We start from the raw sequence: 27,210 nt of genomic DNA, 5'->3' as shown, positions 1-27,210 counted from the left end.
ATTGAAAAGAGAATTTTTAGCATTTCTCAGGATTTTTGTTGTAGAGCTCAAATAAATTTGTGTGTAGCAACAACACCGGTCTTGCCTCCCTTAAAAAAAAAAAAAAATACACCGGTTTTTCCTTGATTAGAAGGCAATAAAAAGGACTCAACAATTACAAAATTTTCATTTTTAGCAGATATTTAGTTGTTAAAAATAATAATATACTAATATGCAATTTTTTTTTAGTAAAAGACTCGATGAGGATTAAAAATCAAATATTCACCCAACTTTAGTGGAACTAAAATCACATTTGATCTGTTATTTTAGTAAAAGGCAATATTTTAGGGCATTCTAATTTAAAAGCTGTCGATTTCACAATTTGGTAAATTAAAAATGAAAAGCATTGGTCAAAAAAAGAGAAAAGCAAATTAAAACTTAATATGGGTACAGAGCCTAAATTGAAATTGTAAGTGAAAACTAAATTAAAATGTCACAAAAAAGAAACATGGTCAAGACTAAAGAGGATATAATTTTGTTTACAGAATGTTGTCACACATACCTCACTTGATATTGCAACTTTTTCTTTACGAGATTCTATACCCTTTCATTATCTTCTCGATCTATTTGATAATTGCCTGTCTGTGGATCTTCGGTTTGATGTCTTTTATTATTGTACCTCTAGCACATTTTCAACTTAGGCTGTAAGCATTTTCAACTTCGGCTGTGTTTGATCATTTATAATTAAAAGATAAGGAGAGCGTAGAAGATAAAAGGAGAAGGAAAAGGAGAATTTGGACCCTTGGTAGTATTAGAAACACTTTGGAATGGATCCACCACTAACGATATAGTAAACCTGAGTGCTAAAAATTTCACAAGCATCCTTCAAAAAAAAAAATTCACAAGCAAAATCAGAAGCAACGATTATAAAAACTTACAACATGGAGAATAGGATGCAAGAGAAGGAGAAAGGAGAATGAACTTGAACAGTTTTCATATAGAAAAATTAAATACTATTGAAATAACAAATAGTACTATCTAAAGTTCCAGATATTTTCCCAACCTAACAAGCATCAATGATATGCACATATTAGAAGAGTATAAAACATTAACTTTTAAAAGCCACCATAAATTATCCCTATATCTACAAATTGGATTCTGTCACAATTTCTTCACTTCTGCCTTCTAGAGGCATAACTCGCCTCCGCTTTGCAGCTTGTTCCTCAGAATTATCAGGTTCCGTACCATCAATCATCTTACCATCGTCGCATGCTGCCTCCTCGTCTACTGCATCAGAAACTTGATGCAATGTTACTGTAGGAGTTTCCAGACAGGGAGAGTGAATATCTCCATTCTGGTAACCATCACAATTAGGTTCTTGAAAAATTCCCACAACCGAGGATGTTGGCAAATTGTTGCCAGCAGAGCCAGAAATATCTATCTGACCATCGCAAGCGGTCTCATCATCTACGACTGCATCAGATACTTGATGCCATGTTAATGTGGTCGTTTCCTGATAGGGAGAGTGAATATCACCATTCTTGTAACCATCACAACTCATAATGGAGTCTTGAGAAATTCCCACAACCGAGGGTGTTGGAAAATTGTTGCCAGCAGAACCAGAAATATCTATAAAATGCTCAGTATTTTCTATGGGTGAACAGATTTTTTCACCTCGTTCTGCCTCATAAGATGTTATGGGCTCATTCCAATCTCCATGGCAGTATTCAGTGACCCCAATGTCTTCTGTATCACCTGAGGCACTACTTGGTGATGACACTGCCTCTTGCAGAGAGATTTCTGGTATGTGATTAGTCCCATTTCCACAATCCCTTGGAAGGTAAGGCAAAGAACATGCTTGAGGTGTAACTCCAGCCACTTGCTGGAAGTTGGTATCTGTGGCCAAATACATAAATTGTTCACCAAGATCTGTGTCTTCCTATTAAATTGAACAAAAAAAAGCGAGGTATGAGTTTCATAATTTGTAAAAAATGTAATGCAACCTAAAAAAAGTGATGGTATGAGTTTCATAACTTGGAGGTGGTAGGGCCCCCAAGGTAATGCCATCGGATAAAATGCAATGCACCCAGTTAAAAATCACTACAGAAGCCTCTCATTTGGCCCAAGGGCTCAAGATTGAGATGATGAATTTGATCGTACTCAAAATAACATGCTGGAAAAGAATATTCAAATGATATCCGAAAAACAAATGCACATGCAGAAAAATACAAGTACATACCTCCATCGTAAATATTGAATTATCGAAGCGATAATCAGATGATCGCTGGTCAAAAGATTGGCACTGTGCCGATGTTGTTCCTGCTGTAGTACCTGGCTCAAAAAGATCCTTGAGAACCATGCCCGGGTTGTTAAAAGATTGAGGATCCAAAAACGATGATCCGGACAATAGAGTCATTTCTATTCCCTCCCCAGCATGGGAAGGTTTTGACGCACTGTTGAACTCAAGATGCTCAATACCAGTTCCATTCTCAATATTTTCGATGTACTGGTGATCATCACTACCATCAGAGGACGAGATTTCACGTGAACCATGGTTTTCCACGAGTTCAGATATCAGCCTCTGGATCAGTGTTCGCTTGAGATAAGCTTCAGCAGGCAGAAACCAGTCCACATTGAGCTGGAAAAATACTAGTTATGTTAGGTCAAATCCATATAAGAAACCGTAAAAATCAATATTAAAATTGTCGGTGTTTATTATTAGAATGTTAAAACAGATAAATATAACTAGGCAATGAACTGCAAAAACTGGGAGATGCAATATTCGATAGGCATGATAATTAGCTCAGATAAGATAAAACCCTAGTAATATTAAAACAGATAACATAAATACAACTACACAAGGAACTCCACAAATTGGCAGATGTTAATATACGCATGATCAACAGCTCAGGCAAAGAAAAACCAAAAATAGAAAATTGAAACAAAAAAAATGAGTAAACCACCAAATTGGACCCTGTCTTTGTATCAAATTCTCAAATTAGTCCCTGACTCTATTAATAACTCAAAATGGTCTCTGTCTTTGTCAAACGTTTCTCATATTGGTCCCTGACTCTATTAGTTGTATTGCATTTTAAGCCATTAACGTACCAAATAAGATCCAAAAGACATTATGCCATTAACTACTAAATAATATCCAAAAGACATTGAGCCATTAACACTCAAAATACAAAACAATTAATAGAGTCAGGATCAATCTGAGAAACATTTGACAAAGACAGGGACCATTTTGAGTTATTAATAGAGTCGCGGACCAAATTGAGAATTTGGTACAAAGACAGGGACCAACTTGATGGTTTACTCCAAAAAAAAATCATGGATAAAAATACTTCTAACTTTGAAAACAACAAACCCACCAAATGGTTAATTAAGTCAATCAGGCATCAGGGGTCAATCATTAGCCACTCATTGAATATGGATAATCAATCAAGTGGTTAATTGATTTTTAGAATGGCAGCTTTTTTTCCAATGACCTTTTTTAATGATTCTCCATAAAAATATTGACTTAAGCCAATACTGAGTTAAGAAAACGACTTACAAAATTGGAAAACTTGGTTACTTTGAATGGATTGAAAGTAAGAGGAGCTTCAGCAAGGAAGAGCTCTAGGTAGTGCAGCAGAAAGAGGCCACAATCATATGAGTTTTCTTGCTGTGGCAACTGTCATAGAGTAAGCACTTGGTTACAAAACATTAGTAAACACAAACATATGAGAAAACAAAAAGGTAATCAATGTTCTCAGTAACCCACAATAAAGTACGGCATATCCCAGCCTTTGTTTTTTCAACAGCATGTAAAGGGTGGAAATCAAAATTATCAAGTGATAGGATTTTCCTTTTCAAGTTTGCATACACAAATGGTTTGCACAAAAGTTCCTAGCATATGATGGATTGAGTCAAATACCTATAGTTCATCAGAACCATACAACTCAATTCAACAGTGAACGCAAATATTTTCATGTTCATCAATATCACTATCTGGAAGATTTTTCATGTGGAGACACCGCTTTTTCTGGTAGTTCCCCGAATAATGTAGAATCTATGTATGTGCAATATAACTAAAACTTATTCCGTTCAATACAATTAACTAGTATGATTTTAAAGAAAAAATAATTATCGTTGTGCTCCTTATTTGAAAGTCATCAATATATTAGCAGACAATACCGCAAGGGGGAGAAAACGCAAATTTGAAAATAATGCTGAAAAGTCTTCTTCCGATGCCTCTTTATGTCTTTCTTTCCATTCTTCCCACAAGTAGCTGTCAATATCAGATGAGAAGGGGTTAATGTATAACACTCTGATTTATACTTGTAAAATGATAATACAAAAAAAAAAACAAGGAATAAGATGAAAGTAGCTATAGAAATAAAAATGCATAATATATACATTCATTTGGGACTTAAAGGTAACAGAAGACAAAGATAGAAAGATACTAATGAAATGGAAAATGCCAATGAATGGACTAAGCAGCAACCATAAGCACATTAATTTTGGATTTCTTGTTATACAATATGATATTCATATTTTCTACGTTTAAGCAGATTTTGAAAGTGACAACCGGAACTACATTATAAAACTCCGATTAGAGGAGGCACGATCTCATGCAAGGCCAGGGAAAACTACCAACCTCTGCGAGGATTTACACACTTTTGTATTTATATACGTATAGTTTTGACAAAATCTGAGCTAAATGTAGATTGCGTTAATTATTATAAGCAAATTTTGGGCTAAGGATATAATTAACTGCTTCTAAGGCCACAGTTTTCTTGAATGATGACCGATTAATACATTTAGTAATTAAGTAATGTATTTATCTTGTTTCGCGACTAATTACATTGTTGAAAGAAGCTAAGTAACTGCTAATAAAATTATCATCAATTGCTCCAAACAAAGGTACTGCCAAATAAACAATTACACAATTCAGATGCAGATCCTCCCTTCCCCAACACCAAATTATACTCGTATAGATATATCAAATAGTTAAGAATGTTGAAATAATAAGGAAATAACATATCAAAAGTGCGTTTGATGCACAACATTTGGTGATGTAGGATATTAGGTGGTCAATGCACATAACAAACCAAGTGCATGTTGATATTTAAATAAATAGTGTATAATTATAATTCAAATATTGTCTGATAATCATACACACTAAACAGAATAATCAAAAATCTACTTGAATGCAATATAGCCTATGTAAAGTCTGTCATCGACCCAAAAACAGAGAATTTTAATGTTTTTAAATTATTTATAAAAAAAGTCACACTATCCCTTTTTATAATTTATTATGCTCGATGATTATTTTCAGCTACATTTTGATGTTTTATATTCATCATATAAATATTTTATAATTTATTAATTTAATTGTAATGTCATTTCCTTCAAAATTGGTATGTAAAAAAGAAAGGGAGCTGAGTTCTATATTCTCTAATGTAAAAAACGGACTAAGATTACATCGGGATGTGTATGTTATAGGGAATGTAAGCTAATTGATTCAGATAAGTTAATCACACTATGTAACAGAATCTTATAACGGAAAACTGATTCTGTTATGAACTACTCTATCCCTTCCTTTTTAGTTATCGTTTTAGGGTTATTTACACATATCAAGCAAACTAATAAATTTTGTTACTTTTAATGGAATTATTTTTTCTCTATATAACCCTTAATTATGTTTTATCTCGTTCAACCTATTTTTCTCTCTACAATAAATAATTATGGATATTATTGACCATACAATAATCAATGCTGTATTGAACTTTGAAAATGGTGACGACAAGTAAATAAGAAAAAAATTATAAAAGTTACTAGTAAAAAGACAAAAGAAATAACAAGCTAATCTAACTAAATCTTTTAGCATCTAACAATACTACTCCCCCTCCGTCCAACAATTAGTGTCACATTTGCTAATTTCACACATATTAAGATAAGAGTATAAGTGGAATAGAGAGAAGAATAATTTTACCAAATTATCTTTATTAAGTTTTGGTGTATTGAGGAGTGCTAGCACTCTCTCTTGGACACTCTCTCTAATACTCACTCTCTTATTGGTTTAAATCATTATGGATCTACACTTTGGAAATAGAACCAACACAAAGTGGTCGGACATGTATTGATTTCATCCAATAAAAGAGTGAGTGCTAGAGAGTGTTCAAAAGTGAGTGTTGCTAGCATTCCTCTTGGTGTATTTACCAGTATAGTACATGCAAAATGTAATGCTCCCTCCGTTTCAAAATGAATGTCCTTTAAGGTTTTTACACACAAATTAAGAAATGTAATGATGGTGAAAAAAACATGAAAATTTTACTAAACTAACCTTATCTACTATTGGCGTAATGTTTTGGAAGGTACAATTGGAAGTAAAATAATAATTATACATGGAAAAGTGTAGTGACGTTGACAATCATTTTAAAACAGAGGGAGTATAAATTATAATGACTTGAGAGCGATATACATAGTAGTATAGTACTATTAATTAAAGGGAAATGCTAAAGAGTGCCTTTAGGGCATTAGTTAAGAGGATAAAAATAGAAATATTTCACTGAGAGGTGGTGAAAAGTGATGAATGTAACTTTTAAAAGGTTAAAAAATTGTTGAATCTAATGCGAACATACTACTTTTGGTTATGCTAACAAGGGCACTTGTTAGCGTAACCCTTAATTAAATGGTACAATTGGACAAAAAGTAATTAATATTACAATGAAAGCTAAAAATGACACTCATTAGGAGATATAATGATAGCTTGGTGGCTAGGGTGGGGGAGTTAAGGAGCATAGTAATAAGGAGGTCAAGGATTCGATTCCCACACCCAACATAATATTAACAGTACTAACATTGGTCATTTAAAAAAAATGACATCAATTTTGGGAGAGGAGATGTAATGGAACAAGATTTTGGAACTAAGAAAGCTAAAAATGACACTCATTAGGAGATATAATGATAGCTTGGTGGCTAGGGTGGGGGAGTTAAGGAGCATAGTAATAAGGAGGTCAAGGATTCGATTCCCACTCCCAACATAATATTAACAGTACTAACATTAGTCATTTAAAAAAAATGGCATTAATTTTGGGAGAGGAGATGTAATGGAACAAGATCTTGGAACTAAAAAACTCAATATAGCAAAAGTCGCAAAAAGAGAGATGAATAACAAACAAAAACAGAGTAATAGGTCTGGTGGTAACGAAGTTCTACGACCTCAACACAAGGGAATAAGTATCATGAAAATATGCTTTGATACCAAGTCGAGAAAAGATAAAACAGACATTTAATGAAACCCCAAATGACTGACTAAATCACACAGCATAGCTTGATTATGTAGAAAAGAAATAATAAATACAAAAAATCATAAATATCTTAACTGCGTGTTTTGTTTGGCCTATACAGTGAATGTGGACACTTCTTAAAAAAATTCCGGAAAAGAACATAAAAGGCAATACGGTTTTCGGGGGGTCGGGGGTTGAGCGAAAAATAAAATCAAGTAAATGAGAAGTTCTAATATACCTTTGGAGCAGGTTTTTCAGACCGCTGTGATTTCCTTTTATAGAATCCATATGCAATATGCAGGGCACCTTAAGTGCGTTGTCCAACTCTTTATCTGAAACATGCATATGCATCATAACATAAATCTTTGAAAATACAATTCCATTAGAAATATCACAAATCGAGACCTCACCATTATTAATCACTTCACCCGGATGACATATGACTATTAAACTCCAATGAAGACTGCCATAATTTAACGCTGATCAGAACTTGAATACAAAGAGACAATAAGAGAAGCAAAACAGTGATAGAATCGTACTTGAAGTTCACAGGGATGAAGATGTAATCCTTTTCAAATAAATTTACTTTTCTGGTCCATTTACGAACACGTTGAAATGCTGCTTTTGCATCCGAAATACTAGATGGATTTTTGTCCAAATCAGCCAGCTTTCGAAAGAAAAAACTATTAAAAAAATGAAATCTAGGTTTTTCTTCCTCTTGTATCTGATTCTTCAGATACCTGCCAAATTAGAGATTTTCAGAACTGTTACAAAACATCTTTGAGAGTCACAGTTATCAAGAGCCCTACAATTTTCTTCTATTAATATTTTCTATGTTTTAACTTTATCCTGCAATTGTCAATCCTTTTATTGTTCTCTCAACATGCACATGACATACTTTCCAGTTCTCTGTAGATAAGAGCCTATATACATGATTATCTATTTTCAACTAAAAAGTGCTTGTCGCAGAAATCAAGTAAAACACATTCAAGTTTTTAAAAGTATAAAGATAAAGGAAGCTCCATGGTGGACAAAGTTAAAATTTGAAAGAATGTACACATGCACACAAGCACAAGCTAACTTACTGGATGTAAAAGTCAATTATTGTGTCATTAACGAATGTGTCTGGTCGTAATAGATCAAAATCTCTCTTGCTTAAAGAAACAGCATCTGCATCCCCTTTAGGATAGATGACTTCATCAAAAGGCTCCTCAAAACTGTTTTAAATCATCAATTCTCAAAATTAGCCAGCATAATGTATTTGGAGAGCCCCCAAACCACACAGAATAAGAATAAGAAGACAAGTACATGTGAGGTAGAAAGGAATAGGTTGTAAAGAAAATCAATAAGATAACATGATCTTTCATGTACAATTAATAACATATACAAACAACACTAACTTCACATTTCCAACAAAAAAAGCAATCAAGGATCTCTGCAACATCCTAAGCCAAATATCTCAGAAGCACACATCAAAACATTGAATAGACCAAGGAACATGAAACGGAAAGAAAAAAAATACAGCATATACGATGTCAAAGCAAAAGAAATAGGTTACCAATAAGCACTAAAGAAGACAACATTTTTAAAACAAGACAATGAACTCAATTTTCTAAGTAAACTTGTTTAAATGGGGTAATTAACAATTCTCACTCACTTAGGAAAGTAGCATCTTGATCCACCTGATTTAGTTTCGTCATCTTCCACATCCAAACTACAAGAGAAAAGTTTAATTGCAAATATATTATGTTGGACAAAATTATACAAAACAACATTTAGAGCACCAACCATGTCAACTTCAAATCAACTTTAACCCAAAAATAAACTTCGACTGTGAGAAATGGAAGCAGATTATAAGTTTATATACAAAACACAAATATTACAATAAACCAAGTCTTGTTAAGACTCGTGATCTGCAAACTCAACCCAACAACTATAGTTGATAAAAAAACCAAAAGCCTACAGTTGTATACCTGAAATCATTGCCACGTTTTATAGAACAGTTGATAATTCACTCACCAAGGAAAAAATTAATAAACATATACAAATTTACGACTTACTGAAGCATGATGTTACAAATAGCCAAGTATTTCACATTCAGGGATGTGATCTGTTTATGTATCAGGGACCAATTGGAATCAACAACTGCAATCTTCAATTCCTCGATGCCTAAAATAAGTATATGCATACAATACAATTACAACCAGTAACAGAGAAGCTTACTATTTGCATACAATATAAAATCAACAACAGCTGCCGAGCCTTATCACATTAAGTGGGGTCGGCCAAAGTGCATTTAAATAACAATGTCAAAGCAAGCCAAATTGTAAACCACTACACGATCAACTACACTTACCTGAAGTTTCACTTGCATGATCTACCTGATTTGCATTCCTTGATATCACATTAATCTTTATGATGACCGTTCCACTCTGAAGAAAGTACACATCAAGAATTATAGAATTCATACACAAAAAACAAATAATGCAAGCAACAAAGCTATAAAACTCACACTTTGAATCGACTGACACTTAATATCAATGAGATCATCAATTCCCCATTCAAGATCAAAGGCCTCGTGCTCCATACATGCAGTTGAAACATTGATCTTGATGCAACTATGTGAGAAGGTTAACATTGGCCCCGTATAATAATTATCTTGGTAAATTATATAATCAGGACGAAGGACAACTTCTGTATTCGTGTCATCCTGAAGATTGCGTGAAAGGAGATAATAGTAAATACATAAACAAAATGACTCAACGAGATAAAGTGGCCAGGGACCAATCCAAAAAATTACTCTCCTCTTCCTTAATGTAAAATTCATTTAGACATTTACCCAATTCACATATATTAAGGAAGTTAAAATGGTTGATAGTAATAAATTTGTCGATGATGTGTATTAATTTTAAAAAAATTCCCTTATAATTGTTGGCCTCATAATTCCATTATCTTACTTTCTGTACTATTTTAACCAATCCTCACGAGAGAGAGAGGGGGGGGGGAGAGAATTTCTATTTCTCATGTGAAAAATAAATGGGAGTACTTTTATAAAGATGAGTGTTAGGAAGACTCTATATTCAACACTCTCTTTAACACTCACTCTTTTATTGGGTGAAATCGTTGTGGGGCCTACACATAGGAAAAGGGTCCCACATAAAGTGGTGAGACCCATATGAATTCCACCATTAAACAAGTGAGTATTAGAGAGAACGTTGAAAAGAGGGTGTTCCTAGCACTCCTCTTATAAAGAAATATTTGATGTAATGGACTAATTCAAAGGAAACTTCTAAAAAAGGACAAACAAATATAAAAGAAGAGTCTTAAACTTAAGAGAGCATGGAGTAATAGACAACTGTAATGAAAAAAATAAAATAGTTATATAAAATGATACATAAACGCAGCAATTTTGCAAATTTTAATAGCCTCAAGGCATAAAATACTGCATGTAATATAAATTACTCTAGCACAGATAGGTTCTGTATTTAAAAATAAAATACCGTATCAGAGGCGTCAGAGATGAGAGCACCATCCAATCCACAACCATTCAGTGAAACTGAAATTATGAAAACTAAGTTGTGAGTGAGCTGCAATATAATATTTCCAAATAAAAAATGGTAGATTTGATAAGTATCAGGGATCTACTAGGATTACGATGAAATACACCGTTCTCTGCAATATCAGAAACAGCACTTCTTGGAGCACTCTCGTAGTTCATGCAATCATCAGCGTCAGAACTAACGTCAACAGATTCTTTCTGCAAAAAAATAAAATAAAATTGGAAATATAAGTCTTACAATCAAAACGTTTCCTTAAGCAGTAATCTTGCAAAGAAAAGTTACACTACACTGGATGGAGACCCTGAAGGACCAATCTGGCTCGTCTCAGGTGTAGATGCACCACTAGTTGTATCACTATTCTCTGGTCGGTCATAGTAATCAACATTTATATTAAAATGACAGTGATTCTCCTGACTAATGGAATTTGATTGACTGTCAGCTCCTAACTCAGAATTCTTCACTTTGCTATCAAAAGTATCTTCCATTGTTTCGAAAGAGGGGTTTGAACAACCTACTTCCAAATCTAAAATACTGCCAACCACATCAACACAGGGAATACTGGGGACATTCTTGACATCAACCGAGTTGATCTGGGCATCTGGAAATATATTATATGAGCTATGTACATTCAATTCAATAAAAAAACTAGCTTAAAGATGGATGAAAACAAAACAAGAACAATTATTTAAAGGAAACCATATATATAGAATTGCAATGGTTGTAGAATCTTTGGAAGAAAGAAAGAAATGAAAACAGGAAATCAGATACACGTGAGTATGTGACGACAACCAGTGACGGATCTTTGTTGTGACGGGGCTCAGCGAGCTGTCGTGGCACCCCCAAAATTTCCTTTCTTTTTATAAAGGGAGTGACTCCAGTGAGAACAGTTTGCCAATGTGAGAAATGAGAACAAATAACTACGGCGTCAAATCCTAATTAACAAATAACTTTTTAGAATCATTGCTTGTTCCCTGGTCTTCTATCACCATACAAACTAAAAACAATGGAGTTATTTATTTTTAATGGCTTTAAATGGAAAAGCCTCGTAAATCTCATCCTAAACCATCTCCACTGTTTTAATAATTAGACATATGAAAAATATCATCCTTCATTTGTATCAAATGCAAAAGCAATTAAAACGATGAGATTAAGATTTTGGTGCTGGTCTATATGTTGTGATTGGGATCACGGTCACGATCTTATATGGCAATGATGGAGGAACCGATATTTCATTATTTTGTCACAGGGGGATGATAATCCACGGGAGAAATTAGGTCAACTATTTTGATGAAACTTAAGAAACACCATATTGTTATGAGGTTGTACGGTGAGAGAAGACTAGGGAACGAGCAATCAATCTAATCCGCTGATTTTAATTAATTTGGATCCAATGGCCATAGTTGTTTGTCTCATTTCCCACAATAGCAAAGTTTTCTCACCAAGTCACACCCTGTGTGTGTGTGTATTCTGTTACGTTTTTTGGCATCCTGTTTCCCGGGTCCCACTGGTAAAACGTTCAGCCTCCAAAAGGCTTGCGACTCCTATATGCTGTTTTTTTGTATAATTTTTGCGCAAAAGTGGTCCTACAAAGATTCGAACCCAGTATTGGGCTTTGCAAAAAATGTTGGTGCAGCCACCAAACCAACAGGTACATTATGAAAACTTGGTGAACTGGCAGTATTTAATGCTTATTTATTTAAGAGGCCCCTCAACAGAAATTGTCAACCTCCGCCACTAACGACAACTATTTCATCTTGAAAGCAAAACTACTAAACTAAGGATTATCCTACAAAACCAAAGCACGCTGCACACTTTCAACAATAAAAGAAGGGGTCCAAACCTTGTAATACATTTTCTTGTTTCACTTCCACCTGAAGCTGGTGAGTTGCCAGAACAGTGTTGTTTTTGTTTCTACGTGATTGATACACTGCATTAAGCCATATCAAACAAAATTATGCCCAAAATACGGTAATAAGTAATAACGGACATAACATACACATGTCACATATGGACAGGTCACGTGTGTATGATATAGTCATAAAGAGAACGGATTTTGACATATGTGTGCAACATAATATGAACATGGTAAAGACAGTTATTTAGGTCATGATAAGATCTTTCATTTTGTAGAATAGTGGTCAGCTAATCTTAAAACATAATGCAATTACATGCCTGGTCTTCAGCTGTTTCGTACATACAAATAATACTCTTGTTATATTTAATTCTTTTTCATTTCACACTACACATCCTTCACCATCCATCTACTTGACAATTTAAACTCTTAAGTAGTGCTAGTTCATTCAACTGTAATGAGACTATCTATGTTAATGTTTATAGTTTACTTAATAATCAACAATTACGATATCACAAGTTCCCATCTCGGTTCCAAGCCCTTACGGTAAACAAGTTTTATAGATCCTCCTTTCCTTTTATAATTTCATCAAGTCATCGTTTTGTACCTCATCTATATTAATATTCATAATTTTATATATGAGAAGTGAAATAGACACTATATTTTTGAAATTATCCATTAAGTCTAACACAGTTCTTAAAAATAAAAAAAAAGTAAACATTAACGATTTTTAAGCTCCTAATTCATTCTGCAGGTTTCATTCAGCCCTTGAAACTTGAAATTACTAAATCTAACCTAATTACGAAATGGCTAAACCTAAATTCCGAACACTTAAATTTGATCAAAAATTACTAAATATAAACAAAATTAGTACTATACACGAACGATTCGAGCTAAGAAACTTGCTTAAATGGTAGAATTAGGGTTTTTCTACGAAATGATCTTACCGTGAGTGAAGGGATCGAGATTAGAGATTTTGTTGAATCTATTGAGGTTTTTATCGGGGTTATTCTCATCATCTTCAACCTTGGAATCGAAGACTTCGAGATCTCTACGTGGAGACTCGTTCATCTTCGTCCCCGATGAAATAGGGTTTTGAAATTCCGTACTCGTTCGGACTCGGTGAGACTTTGTTAGAGCGCGAAATGGACGCTGTAAGAGACGCTATTTGGGTTTGTTGTGTTGTGATGCGTTGAAGAATGCGCGTGTCCTAAATATAAGACGGTTCAGCTAATTAGAAGAGGACGCGTGTGCTCTATTACAGTTAGAAACTTTGGATTATGTGAGTTTAAGTTGGGATTTGAGAAGAACTTTCAGCTGGATTGTTAGTTGTTACTGTTTCGTAATGTAATCATATTACTATTTCCATCGTATTTTTTAGTTAATTTATAGGTTTAATTAGTCCTCTAACTATTGTTTATTTAGTTGGTATCGAATTGGTTCTCTAACTAAAAATTGATTTATTTCGGTCCTATAAGTTTCTCACTACTACATTTAGTCATTTATGTTAGTTTTATTCAAATAAACGTTGAGGTTTGTGTTATGTGAGTATCTGACCTCCTCTTTCACACGTACATATGAACCATAACCGTTACCAATAATATCAGTCACTATTTAATCATAATACCTTAACAAGGAATATGACCAAAATGATACTAATAAATAAAGTTAGATGCCAGATAACACAAACCCTAACGTTTATTTGAATAAAACTAACAGAAAGGACTAAATGTAGTGATGGTGAGAAACTTAGAGGACCGAAATAAATCAATTTTTAGTTAGAGGACTAATTCGATGCCAATTAAATAGTTAGAGGACCAAAGATGTAATTTAGCCTAATTTATATCTGAAAAATAAAATAAGAATATGATTGTATATCTTTAGAATCGATAGTAATTCTTAGCTCAGCTGGTGTGAACAATGCATAAAAATATGCATGGTTCAAGGTTCAAACCCCAGCCAAAAAAAAAAAAAACCAGTAGTAAAAATATTAACAAACAAAAAAAAATATTGCTGCTATTATTTTTCTCTCGTGGACTCTGCGTTCATTATGGTATGAATTGTGAAATCTGAAAAAGAAAAAAAAAATTGTTTCATTCAAACACCAAGGTGTTCGAAAGTCAAACAAATATATTGTTAGAAAAAGTTTATTTGCTCGCCAACAACACAACATAGATCAAACTTGTGTGCGAAAATCGACTGATACTTATACCTTCATGTGAAGAATATCGTCATTGGAGAACGAAGTGTTCCATGAAAAGACATGGTCAAATTTTACGAGAGGAGGACAGTTTAAAGTTATCAATGGAGGTCATCTAATAATCTATGACCGCTATCTAGTCACGTGCCAATGGTCACCAAAGTTCATCGCAACCACCACAATGATTTGCAAAACAATGACGTGGATTAAAAATTTAGAATACTAAAGCTAGAATTGGGTGTAATATGATGAGAGCATCATACATACTCTACCTTGGAGGGTTGAAAACCCAGTTAAACTGGATCTTCACACTTTGAGAGGTGATTGACGTAGGTTTTTTTTTATCTAGTAGTTGAGTGTGTGGATATCAATGGTTCTTGGTACCAAGTATACAAAATGGATGATTACATATTTTATCTTTGCCAATTATGTAAGTTACAGTCACGTCTTAAATGATTGTACTCAACAAACCATTAATGTTGCCAAACAATCCAAGGTGACCATTGTTACAAGGAATGGTGAAGGAGAAACCACAAGGATGGTTGAAACACACAATGAGATTGATGGAGCAACTCTTGTTAGATTTGAGGGGGAAAAATTACCGAATATGTAGGAGATGTGCCACAAGATTTACATGGAGAGTGGAATAAAGTGGAGAGACGAATCTGATATTCTTAAATGGTGACACGCTGAACTTGCAAAGACATAGGGTTGTAGAAACAAATCCACAAAAGAATAAGGGCATGTCTGATCCAATTTTTTTTTTTTTTTAGGGATGATCCAATTCTTAAAGAGAGTTTTTTTTTTTTTTTTTTTTTTAAATTTTTAAAAGATGAAAACTTGTTTGGATGTGGTGTTTTGAAAATTTGTTTTTAAAAACTATTTTAAGATTCACTTTTTTCAAAAGCAAAACAAATGAAATGTGTTTTCCTTTTCAGTTTTGTGTTTTCTACGAAACTCTTAATAGAAAACACGGACCTCAATGCAGTCGAAACATTGCACAAAAAATTATTAAAACACTGGTTTAAAAACTATTTGGTGGCTTAAGCTAAGGAATTTGGCCTCCGTGTAATGAGATGGATATTTAGATTCATCTGATTAAAAATGACCTTCTTTATCTTCATGTGCAGGTGCCATTTTGATTGAAATGAATATTTTGCAAACCACATACATTGTTAATTGAATGAATCTAAAAAGTAAAATTTGCTTATATTTTAAAACGTAGGGAGTATTCTTTTTAGTTAAAAAGAAATACAATTTTTTTATTTTTGTTTGCATAGAAAAAAATTCTCAAAATAGTTCACGTACTTATTATTTTAGGGGAATAGTTCCTGTACTTAGTTTTTCATTTCAATCCTCATTGATTAACTTAGCCTTCATGTAATATAGTTTTCCATATTAACTCTATAATATTTCCTAAAAAAAACTTCCTAATATATATATATATATATATATATAAATATAGAGTCAGGATCCGTTGACACTAGGTGTCAACGGATTCGTTGACACCAAATCTCAACCATTTATTTTATTTGATCAAAGGCTAAATATAGAGCCACATTTTTTTTATTGTGTACCCTTCTTTTCAATCACACACTATTATTGTTTCAATGATTTACAAAACCGAAATTGGAAACATGATCATATCATGATCCTACTCATTCTCTTGACTGACTGCAAAATAACTAGATAATTAAAATAGTTTCAAGATATCATCGTTTAGAATGCCTTGGAAATAATTGCATATGAATATAAAAAAATAGTTAATTAGTTCACAATTTTATTACGTGAGTAACTTTTTTTCCATCACATAACTTTCTCTCCATCACATATTATAATTTTTTTCAATCATTCAAAAACATGGTTGCTTGCTATTATTATGTATGCATCTCAATCCCCTTATGGTTAGTACCTCGCATGGATTCAAGGCCATGATGACAATCTATGCCAGATTTATGAAAACAATAGCAATTGGAGAGAAAGGTAGTAAATCTAAGGAGATGAAAGTAGTAAATCTAAGATTCCACAAAAGTATTTTTGATGAATTTCATTTTATTGATGAAATTTTAGGTTTGACAATTGAGTTTTTAAAATAATACAGTTTAATGATTATAATTTCGAAATAGATTTTAGCTTAATAAATCACAATCCTCCATTAGTATTTGAACCGGTAAAATGAATTTAAATGAGAAGAAGTTGTAATTTTCATTTGAAATAAGAGACCAATGGTTTAGGTGGGAAATCTGAGCAATAATCATAATAATGATAAGAAAAATCAGCAAGTGTACCTAATAGTGAAGGAGATGAATAGAGGACTTTTAATTTCTAAAAGCATCAAATTAGATTTGATGAAACATCTCAGCAAGTGTACCCAGAGGTGAAGGAGATGAATGAAAACCATAGACAGCGGAAGAAGGAAAGAATGAAGACAGGAGAAGTGTCACGGTGCATGCTTAGTTCATTTAGGAAACAAGAGGATTTTTAGGAAAGGAGATATGAAATATTGAATGCCTACATTAAGATTTTCATAAATGATTATTGACCTTTAGATTAAAAGAAACGAACGTTTAAGATTTGGTGTCAACGAATCCATTGACACCTGGTGTCAATGGATCCCATCTCATATATATATATATTATAAAGTCGAAAACAAATGTTAATGAAAAAGAATATTCTTAATACAAAAAAAAAGGAATATTCTTCAAATGAATTAAATTAGTTTTCAAAAGAAAATCGAGGACTGTATATTTTTGAATTTTAACATAAGATAATAATATAAATCCAAATATATTTCACCATTTTGTTCATAATTTTTGGAAACAAATCTAGCATTTCAACAAATTTATGATAATGTCAAAACATTGATTCTGAAAATATTATTTCAATCCTTAAAAAAAAAAAAAAAGATTTCAAGTTGTCTTCCATATTTCCTATTACAATTATTACCACTTCCATCTTCTTGTAAGCAATTTAGAACGTTATCAGAAAGTAAACATGACATGATATTTCCATCGGGGATTATACTGTAAATGGTTGCTAAACAGTGCCGGTGGTCGATGACATGCTATTGTAAACAATCCATGTTCCCAGATGAATTGTTAAATGTTACAGCTACTTCACCAAGCAATATAATAGCATGCAATTGAAAGCTTGGTTAAATGATATCAGCTGAACAGTTTAACATACTAATTAGCTGTAGCCTCCAATTCAAATCCGATTCTAAATATACGACTGACATAAGGCAAGTTTGCAGGAATCTTGGAGAAATTAACAATACAAGATTATTGCAAAGAAATGGGCACAGTGTAAGAAGTCAAAATCTTTCACTATCAGTCTTTTAATTTCTCAAAAAATTTGACATCAATTGGGTAATGTTGAAGGCGATGGTTTCCCTCATGATAGGCAAAATGACCCCCAAGCTATCATTTCTACCAAAATAAAAGCTATAACCTAAGAAATGGGGCTGAAATCTACTAAGCCATATCACAAAATATTGTTCCATATTCTGTCACGCTGTAAAAACAAAATGCCACTGGATGACATGGAACACATACAATATGGCTTTCTCTGACAAGATTTTTCAATATACAAAAAAATCCAGAATTCTCACCACTATGGATTCTTCAATTGCCATTATTTGTGCAATCTGATTTTCTCTGTTTTGCAGCAAGTCGTGGCCTCAACTGTATGGAAAGTAGGTAGACACAAAAGTAAGAAAGAGGAAAAAATTTAAAAATATATCACCATAGAGGTCAGCAATTAAGCATGTAACTATGCAATGACGATAAAAAATAGCTTCTATGGAAAGACAAAATAAGACGGGCCCATAAGGCGGGATTAGAAGAGGAGGGGAATTGACCTACAACTAGTCCACATTCCAATGTTCCTAGAAGATGTAAAACTTAAGCTGATCCTATAAAGCCTTGGTGGGTGTTCTAACAACAACAACCAAGCCTTGACCCACTAAGTGGGGTCGGCTACATGGATCAAATTACGCCATAATGTTCTATCATAAACATGATTTGATTGTTGCAAATTATGTTTTAATCTTTCACAGTATACAGGCAAAGTGCAAACCAAGAAACGCTCACCACAAGATTATTGACTAGTAAGAAATATGCAGTTTAAACATACCATTTCTATATACTTCAGTTGTTTCAGAACCTCATCTGTTTCCACCTCCTGCAGCAAATAAAGGAAGATTGGAATTTAGAATGATCATAATGCAAGACGAAGCAAGATATTGTTCAAAGCTACATCAAATTACACAGGAACAGAAAAGGACAAATGTGCTTGAATTGTAGAAACCAAATCTTGCCGATGGGATTGAGAAATAGAGAAGAGACTATTGTCTAAAAGACTAAAACTAAATTGTATTGATGAATGAATTTTTGTTGCACATACAGTTCAGGAGCAGCTATTTATAGGCTATCCAAAAGACTAATTTTGACTAACTGACAGTTGTCAGTTACAATTGATGTAACTAATAGGGGGTGTTGACTCTAATATCCCACACAAGCATAATTGTGTGGCTACACGGAGTCGTACAAGGTGAGCTTGTCTCTAAAGCCTTCAAATTTAATTGGAGGGTGTCTTGGACATGATATAAGCACAATGATGGTGGCCGGTCATGCATTTCGAGAATCATGAAAAGAGGAACTTCTTTTTTCTCTCGGGAGTGGATGCTCTAGTCCACTATTGTAATGAGCCTAGGCTCTGCTTCATCAGTTTTTAATATCATTTCCTTCAACTCTTCACTCTAAATATATCAGAAAGCCAGAGTTCAATATATTTCACCTGAGGTACAGCACAATCAGCATGAGATGGATCCCAATGAAAAGCACAGAAGCACTCCCAATCATCGGTTTGAACTTCAAATAGTGGAGCCCTAGCAAACAAAAAAGAAAAATTTCAGTGTTTTGAGCACAATCAACGAGAGATTCATTCTTACATTTCACTCATCTTTCACTTTTATACATGAATTGCCTTCATTAAGAAAGCATCAAAGTCATAAAAAAGGATAATAAAAAAGTTGAGATGATAAGTAAAGGGGGAACAAAAACATTTCAATATAGATTATGGGAAACAAAAGATAAACTACATATTATTCTGTGCTACTCAAGAGACAAAATTCAAATATCCTTGGCAACAGTTCTAAAAAGTTCATTATTGTCACTTTAATTATTGTTGTAAATAGTGATATTTGTAATTATTAGTAAAACGTAAGTGATTAATTTGACAAGTACTTGTTCTCTAGCATATTTAGCCACGTTTACATTTCAACCTTCTCTTCGTAAGTTTCAATTTTCTTTTGGACTTGATGCTTCAGATACGCCCTGTAACCAATATTAGATACTGGATTATGGAGCCAAAGACTGCATGACACCCTTACCCACAGAAGTCTCCACTTATACACCTTGTCCTAGCAACAAGAAAATATCCACAACAGATGGCATCCTTATAATTGAAACAGGTCAAGGAGAGGTAAAAAATAAGCTCATCCATAACCCTACCAAATGTCCTTCATATTCCCAAATTGTCGACTAGCCTAATTAATTATCTTACAAAAACCCGCTAAAGACCTATCATGTAATGTCGTTTTTTGACAATGCTTGTGTTTTTCAGGACAAGAATTCGAGGAAAACAATTGGAAATGCTAGAGAATGGAAAGGTCTTTATTACTTGGATAACCAGAATCAGCCACCAAATCTACTCAGCAACAACAACTCAGTTGGGAGTAATTATTAAGAGGGTCGGATCTAATAGTGTCAAATATTACTTTAATCATGGACAGAATTCTCTGTCAAAAATACGGTATTGCTTGTGAGTTTCTGACTGCATCTTATCTAATTAATAGATTGTCGTCTAGTTTACTTGCCTCAAAAAGTCCGTTGGAGGTTCTGTCATCCTTTTATTGTAATGTGGCCACCTCTGGTAACCTTGTTCCCAGGATACTTTGGTGTGTCTTTTGCTCACTAAATCATTCTTAATAGTTTCTTTTATAGTTTTTCTAGATCTTCCTATGCCTCTAGTGATTTGACTATCCATCATCTTATCTACTAGCCTTACAACATAATCTATAAGTCTTCCATGTTGCCCAAACCATCTATGTCGAGTCTCCACCATCTTTTCGAAGATAGGCGGCGCTACCCCAACTCTCTCTCTAAGTCTTCTATCTACGCTTATTTTATTCTTGTGTTGGTTCTTTACCGCCCAACACTTCATCCCATACAACATCGCCAATCTTACAGATGTACTATAAAACTTTCTCTTCAGTTTGAGCAATACTTTTGAATCATATAAAACACCGGTGGCCTTGCTCCATTCCAACCATCTAACTTGAATTCAATGGTTTACACCTCTTTCTATTGCTACGTCGTTTTGTACTATGGACTCAAAATATTTAAACCGTATAACTTGTGGTATGACATAATCTCCAACTTTAACCTCTAAGTTAAAAATGCTTCGCCTTTTAAACCGAGCTCACCACCACCACCACCACCACTTTATGAGGGCCTACATCTTCCAATTGCTTTAGGAAAGATGCTAGAAAATGTACCAACAAGCCACTCTACCCTCTATCCAATTACTTTGATTTGAACATTTCTCACCTACACGGCCTTCATCACAAACCTAAACACTACTATAACTATACCTACCTCTCTTTCTGAAGCATTGTCTGATAGGAAATGGAAACAAGCCATGGATAATTGAAGCACTGGAAAAGAATGGTCGGTATCTCTACCAAATGGAAAGAAACTAGTAGGATGCAGGTGGGTATATATACAGTAAAATACAACGCTTATGGATCTATCGAGAGTACATGGTAAGGTAGGTAGCCGTAAGATTCACTCAAATCTATGGAGTGGATTACTTGAAAACATTTGCTCCAGTCGCAAAAATGAATACAGTCAGGGTGATAGTATTCCTAGCAGCTAATTGTAGTTGGAACTTACAACAATTTGATTTAAAAAATGCCTTAATACACGGAGAACTTGAAGGAAATATTTACATGGAACTGCCCCTGGATATGGTGAACAAATTGCTGCCAACACCTTTTGTAAGCTAAAAAACGTGTTATACGGGCTAAAGCAATCACCGTGAATGTGGGTTGGAATATTTACTCTTCAAACAAAGCCAAAGAGGCCATGCTCTATTTATCAAATACTCTGAGTCAGAGGGAGTAACCGTGTTATTGGTGTATGTGGATGATATTATAGTGACAAGTGACGATTAAGAGGGGCAACAATTGTTAATACCTTCTACAATTATTAATAATTTCCCTTTCCCTGATTTAGAAAATAAAAAAAGTGCTACTTTATATGACAACGTTTGACTATGATACTTCCCTGAATACTGTTGTAAATTGTCAATTGTAGCACAAATTACAAAAGATTCAGCGCAGACACTCAAGTTCGCACTCAACTATCTGCTCTCCTTTCAATTCTTCACAATATTTAGAGTTAGTGATTGATAGGTCAACCTTAAGAAAGTTAGTTAGGAGAAATACGAAAGGGTATCTGATCATTTGTGATAGACGTTGGGCTTTTTGGCATTAAGAGGTGCAGGTAGACCAGGGAACTCTCATATTCTTTCTAATAAAATACCAGAAGTGGTATCAGAGCACGTTCATATGTGAGAGACATCTCTGACCTTACAAATCAATTTTGTAGGGATGAGTTAAGCTCAACCCAATTTCTAATATTTAATAACAAAGATACCAATTTATGTCATAATGTTGGGTTTTTCTGTACAGAAATCTATCTGTCTTTTTCAATACACATCCATTTTGTTCTTAGAATAACAGGAGATGACCCAAATCCTGCTGAAGACTGTTGAAGTGACTAATTACGGGAAATTTAGCAGCATTAAGGACAAAGAAATTGTTGAAGTGACTATTTATGCAGTAATAACATACTTGATGTTAATAAAAGATCCTTTACAGGAAGGTTGGCTAGAGATTTCGTGTAAAAATACTAGTCCCGCTAAGTTGATAATGAGAATATATCCCTAATAACCGGCATTCAGCAATAGGAGAACCATCTGACTCAGGTGCTTTATCTTAACTGCAATCTAAATGGTTTTTTGGTCTCCTACTCTGCAAAAGCTAATTAGCCTTCCGCCCTTATTGAACCCTTGAGAAATAAACTTCAGTGAATTTTGAATCACACCATTCTACAATGTTTATTTTTCTGTTTTTGTTTAATAAAAACAAAGAAGTTTTTAATAGGAAGATCATTCTACAAAAGAAGTTACAAAATCAATCAAGACCAAGAACAATGTCATGTGACATACCTGCGCCATTTTCCACATATAATTTCCCTAGTTTTGTCTATAACCTCTCGGCATTGAAGCCAGTTGCCAATGGAACTGAGTCTAGTTGGATTTCTCATATTCTCTTCCTGCAGAACAAAAAGCCTTTTTCCATCACTCTGAGGATAAAATTGAAATGCGTCACATATCATAAAGAAAATAACCACAAACTTTACCTGCGGTCTATAAATTTCTGAAGGATTAATTTGCAATGGTTCTGGAAAGTAGTCTTCATCACTGACAGAAAAAACAAAACGATAATCATGGATTTTAGAATTCGTTTATTTCTGTAAAAGATGTAAAGCTCTTTGTAAATCTGCGTGTCTTGTGTAGATCACACCTCATATATTTATAATAGTATTTACAATCAATACATTGAATGCTTTAATTACTTAGCACTAACTTAGTAAGTTGTATAGTCTAGAGTTAACAACAATCAGTCTAGAGAGTTGTATAATTAAAGGAATATCTAACGATTCTTAAATTTAACAATTTCCTTTCCTATCAAGGCTGACCTTGTATATGAATATCTTGTACATGAATATCTAACATGTGCATGTCTTAGAATTATTAGCAAACTACATAGTAATATTATTAAAAAGTTAAGGAACTTGAGATAATACGTCCATGAATTTGTTGACCAAGGTCATACAAAGTAAATACATCATCTATCCACATTAGCACTAAACCATCCTCATATGTTACTTTTGTCGCCCCATTTATCTACTTTGTGTATGGAAGAAATTAAAGCAGTGTGTAGAGTAAGTGAATAACAATTATTAGAAAATATGATGACATGATAATATGGTATTAAAAAGCATAGTATTATGCATTCTTGAAGCCAAGTGAACTTTTTTTAAAAAGGAGAACAAAATAGAAATTGAGCATTGATCATAAATATCAGTTTTTGTATGTTACTTTCTCTACAACTAATAACATCTGGCAATATTTGACTCAATGAACAATTTGTTCACATAAAATATACTTGGTAATAAAAACTATATTTAAAGCTATGTAAGAGGGAAAGAAAAAAAAAAGTAAGAAAAATCTAGTACAATTGATGGGTGTCATACAGATTTTGGTTCAAAACAGTTATGATTAAAACAGAAGTTACCTTTTTAAAGGGCCTGACCAGTCAAGGACTGCTGCTTGAAAACCTTTGCCAACTCGCACACCAGTCGTATATGGCTCAGTATCTCTCAACATCAACAGTATGGGATTCATTTCATCCTTAACTGAGACAGTTCTAGATTTCCCTATTCCACTGTTGATACGTGGTGATTTGATAATTGTCTCCTTAAGAAATTTTTGCCTTTTATTAAGACATGAATGACAAAACCACTCATCAATTGGTACTCTTTTCAAACGTGTATTGTAGCAACATGGATGATATGAGTTTTCACAATTATCACACAAAAGCATATTCAATGAACTATCCAAATGACCACATATTTTGCATGATCTGGAACAACAGTTATTAACGGTGGTAACGGCATCTTCAATGGAAACCACATTATCTGTAAGAGTATCTCCTCTAAGAAGTCCATGGCTTCTTAAAATATTAATGCAGAAATCCTTTTCTGTTAATTCTTCCCTTGTGGAGTCCGTTACTATTAAACTAGAGGAGGAGCATTCACCAGTGTCATCCATCTCAGTTGCTAAGGAATCTGAAACAAGTACCATATTTGACTTTGAAGAGGAACAGCTATCATTTACACTGTCAATACCTATTTTTTTCTGTGTGGTATCTTTTGCTACTCCATCAAGAAAGACAGAAGGCAGAGTAGGATCTTTGACAATTTCAATTTGATGCTTAACTGGAAAAACAGCTGTTTGGTCCTCAGCTGATGACAAGTGCAAAGAGGAACTTATGAATGAAGTAAAATTGGCACTTGTCTGCACATCGGTCAGCCCTAGCTTGAAAGGAGAAGAAATTGATCCCTTGCGTAGCTTTTTTCTCCTGTATACCAAATTAGGTGCAGTGTTTTCGGTCATTATACTTGCAGTTGATGGTCGACCACAGCTTCTTAGACAGTTTGAGTTGAAAGGATCATCAGCATTCCTATTATCCTCTTCCATTGGTTCAGCTTTTCTACACCAGTCAGCAGGGTACTTGTTGCATTTCAGACAAACCTGACAAGTTTCACCACTAGGCATCCGGTCACGTTGAAAATCTTTCCCATCATCATATACATAACATAGACCAGCTTCAACTGAACTAAGAAGAGAACTTTGTATTAACATAATCACCTGAATTAAACTCAAAAGGAGAATGTTGTATATTGCTACAGAACCCCAAAGCTAAAGTGTTCAGATAATGTTGGCATTGTCATATATCAGATTCAAGATTATTGAATCTTTGGAAGCATGTTTGTCAATCTCATCCAGTCAACACACTATAATGGCCACCTTATTTGAAAATAACAAACAAAAATAAAGAAAATAATTAGAATGTAGTGCAAGAGGGCAAATAGATTTGCAATCATAAATAGCTAGAAGCCAATATATTTGCCATTAAACAAAATATAAGACTCAAATTTTTAATTCCTGCAAATTTGTAAAGTTAAAAGTTACAGGATAGAAGCTATCATGAAACAGACTTAAAACCTCAGAGTTGTATTGTATGAGTGTATAACTGAAGAATCAACTTAGGTTATGCTCTTACCATACTGGCTAAGATGCAATGAATCTGAAAAGTTTGAACCCAAATTATAAAAATCACAACAATAATTTGCTCTATTTGTGAAGTCAAAATACAAATTAAATCATAACAAAAGATTCTCAATCAACTATAAGCTTTTCCATAAATGAAAAAACATAAATGAATGTTAATTTTCACAGAAGCAAATGAAATCCAAACTCCATAGATAATGTTGCATAGATGGAAAGTGAATTTCTACAAAATCTCATCTCTAGTAAGCTGATATGGATAGTAATAACCGAATTTGGTGCTATGAAGAAGTAAAGCTTATTACGTCTTTGTATTGCTAACAACAAGTTCCCTAAATTTACTATGGAGATATGTTCAATAATAATATTTGGATACCCCATATTCCCCAACACTCATTCACTACGTCATTTTATCTCTATCACTATCTTCCTATCATATCACTCTAGGTATCTCTTTCTCTCTCAAGGTTTATACACCCATATGGGGTGTCCGCCAAACATTTTCCATGTTCGTACGGCCTGCATTGAGCCATTGATACTCAGTTGGAATATGTATTAGTGAAATTTACATATTGTACGACAACAACCAAACCTTATCTCACAAAGTGGGGTCGACTACATGGATCAAACAACTCCATAATGTTCTATCGTAAGCTATATTTCTATCAAACTCATTAATCTCTAGATTTTTCTAGGTCTTCCTATTCCCCTAGTGATCTGACTATCATCAATCTGATCTGCTATTTTTACTACAGAATCTACAGGTCTTCTCTCTATATGTCCAAACCACCTGAGTCTAGTTTCCACCGTCTTTTCTACTACATGTATTACCCCAACTCTCACTAATATTGTCAATTCTAATCATATACCGTCTAGTCTTACAATACATTCAAAGCAACATCATCATCTCTGCTATGGTAGAAAGGATAAGAACGGGTTTGGATCCTCTCTTTGTTATTCAATAACAATCAAAATATTTTCCTATTCCTAATCCTAATCCTAAAACCTTAAATAGAGAGGGAACAGCCATACAATATTTCACCATTACGCTAGGGTTTGAAATAAAGGCAATAATAATTTCATTTCATGATGAAACAAATAACAGAAAAATCAGAAAGCGCTCAATGGAACTGTACCTGTGAGATCAGAAAAGTTTGAAGCATCTCTCGAAATCAGTGATGAACGATGTGTGGGTTGCAGAGACTCAAGAAAACGAAGGGGTTTTTGTTGGAAATGAAACGGCGATTCAATTCTTTTTTCCGGTGGGAGTGTGTATTTTGAATAGAATCCAAAAGGTTTTTTTGTTTTTCTTTTTGGTGAGTCTTGATTGTGGTCACACAAGAAATGTTATGGACACAC

General features: G+C 33.8%; 2 protein-coding genes across 11 annotated transcripts; both read right to left on the bottom strand.

The window, feature by feature from the left end:
* Positions 1–956: 956 nt before the first annotated feature.
* LOC11420879 (probable ubiquitin-like-specific protease 2B) lies at positions 957–13,872 on the bottom strand. Of its 8 annotated transcripts, none has more exons than XM_024777980.2 (17): positions 13,616–13,872; positions 12,657–12,743; positions 11,104–11,414; positions 10,902–11,013; positions 10,757–10,827; positions 9,769–9,966; positions 9,613–9,688; positions 9,317–9,425; positions 8,914–8,970; positions 8,342–8,473; positions 7,796–7,996; positions 7,667–7,719; positions 7,495–7,588; positions 4,159–4,252; positions 3,536–3,655; positions 2,219–2,617; positions 957–1,918 (listed from the first exon to the last, which is right to left on the bottom strand). In XM_024777980.2, the coding sequence occupies exons 1-17, from the start codon at positions 13,737–13,739 to the stop codon at positions 1,124–1,126; spliced, it is 3,033 nt and encodes a 1,010-aa protein (XP_024633748.1). In that variant the 5' UTR covers positions 13,740–13,872; the 3' UTR covers positions 957–1,123. The 8 variants fall into 8 exon arrangements, with proteins under 8 accessions (XP_024633748.1, XP_024633749.1, XP_003602918.2 ...); XM_024777981.2 differs by having other exon boundaries at positions 10,757–10,812; positions 10,923–11,013; XM_003602870.4 differs by having other exon boundaries at positions 10,757–10,812; positions 13,616–13,871.
* Positions 13,873–18,126: 4,254 nt separating this feature from the next.
* LOC11430602 (uncharacterized) lies at positions 18,127–27,210 on the bottom strand. Of its 3 annotated transcripts, XM_024780168.2 has the most exons (8): positions 26,988–27,210; positions 25,432–25,590; positions 24,296–25,314; positions 23,358–23,418; positions 23,164–23,270; positions 19,666–19,756; positions 19,003–19,050; positions 18,127–18,551 (listed from the first exon to the last, which is right to left on the bottom strand). In XM_024780168.2, exons 3-8 carry the CDS (start codon positions 25,258–25,260, stop codon positions 18,492–18,494), a joined length of 1,332 nt encoding a protein of 443 aa, XP_024635936.1. In that variant the 5' UTR covers positions 25,261–25,314; positions 25,432–25,590; positions 26,988–27,210; the 3' UTR covers positions 18,127–18,491. The 3 variants fall into 3 exon arrangements, with proteins under 3 accessions (XP_024635936.1, XP_003602916.2, XP_039687696.1); XM_003602868.4 differs by having other exon boundaries at positions 24,296–25,590; XM_039831762.1 differs by lacking the exon at positions 25,432–25,590 and having other exon boundaries at positions 24,296–25,394.

The sequence above is a fragment of the Medicago truncatula genome, chromosome 3 (assembly GCF_003473485.1).
Source record: "Medicago truncatula cultivar Jemalong A17 chromosome 3, MtrunA17r5.0-ANR, whole genome shotgun sequence".
Taxonomy (NCBI): domain Eukaryota; kingdom Viridiplantae; phylum Streptophyta; class Magnoliopsida; order Fabales; family Fabaceae; genus Medicago; species Medicago truncatula.
This window is presented reverse-complemented; position numbering and strand designations above follow the sequence as displayed.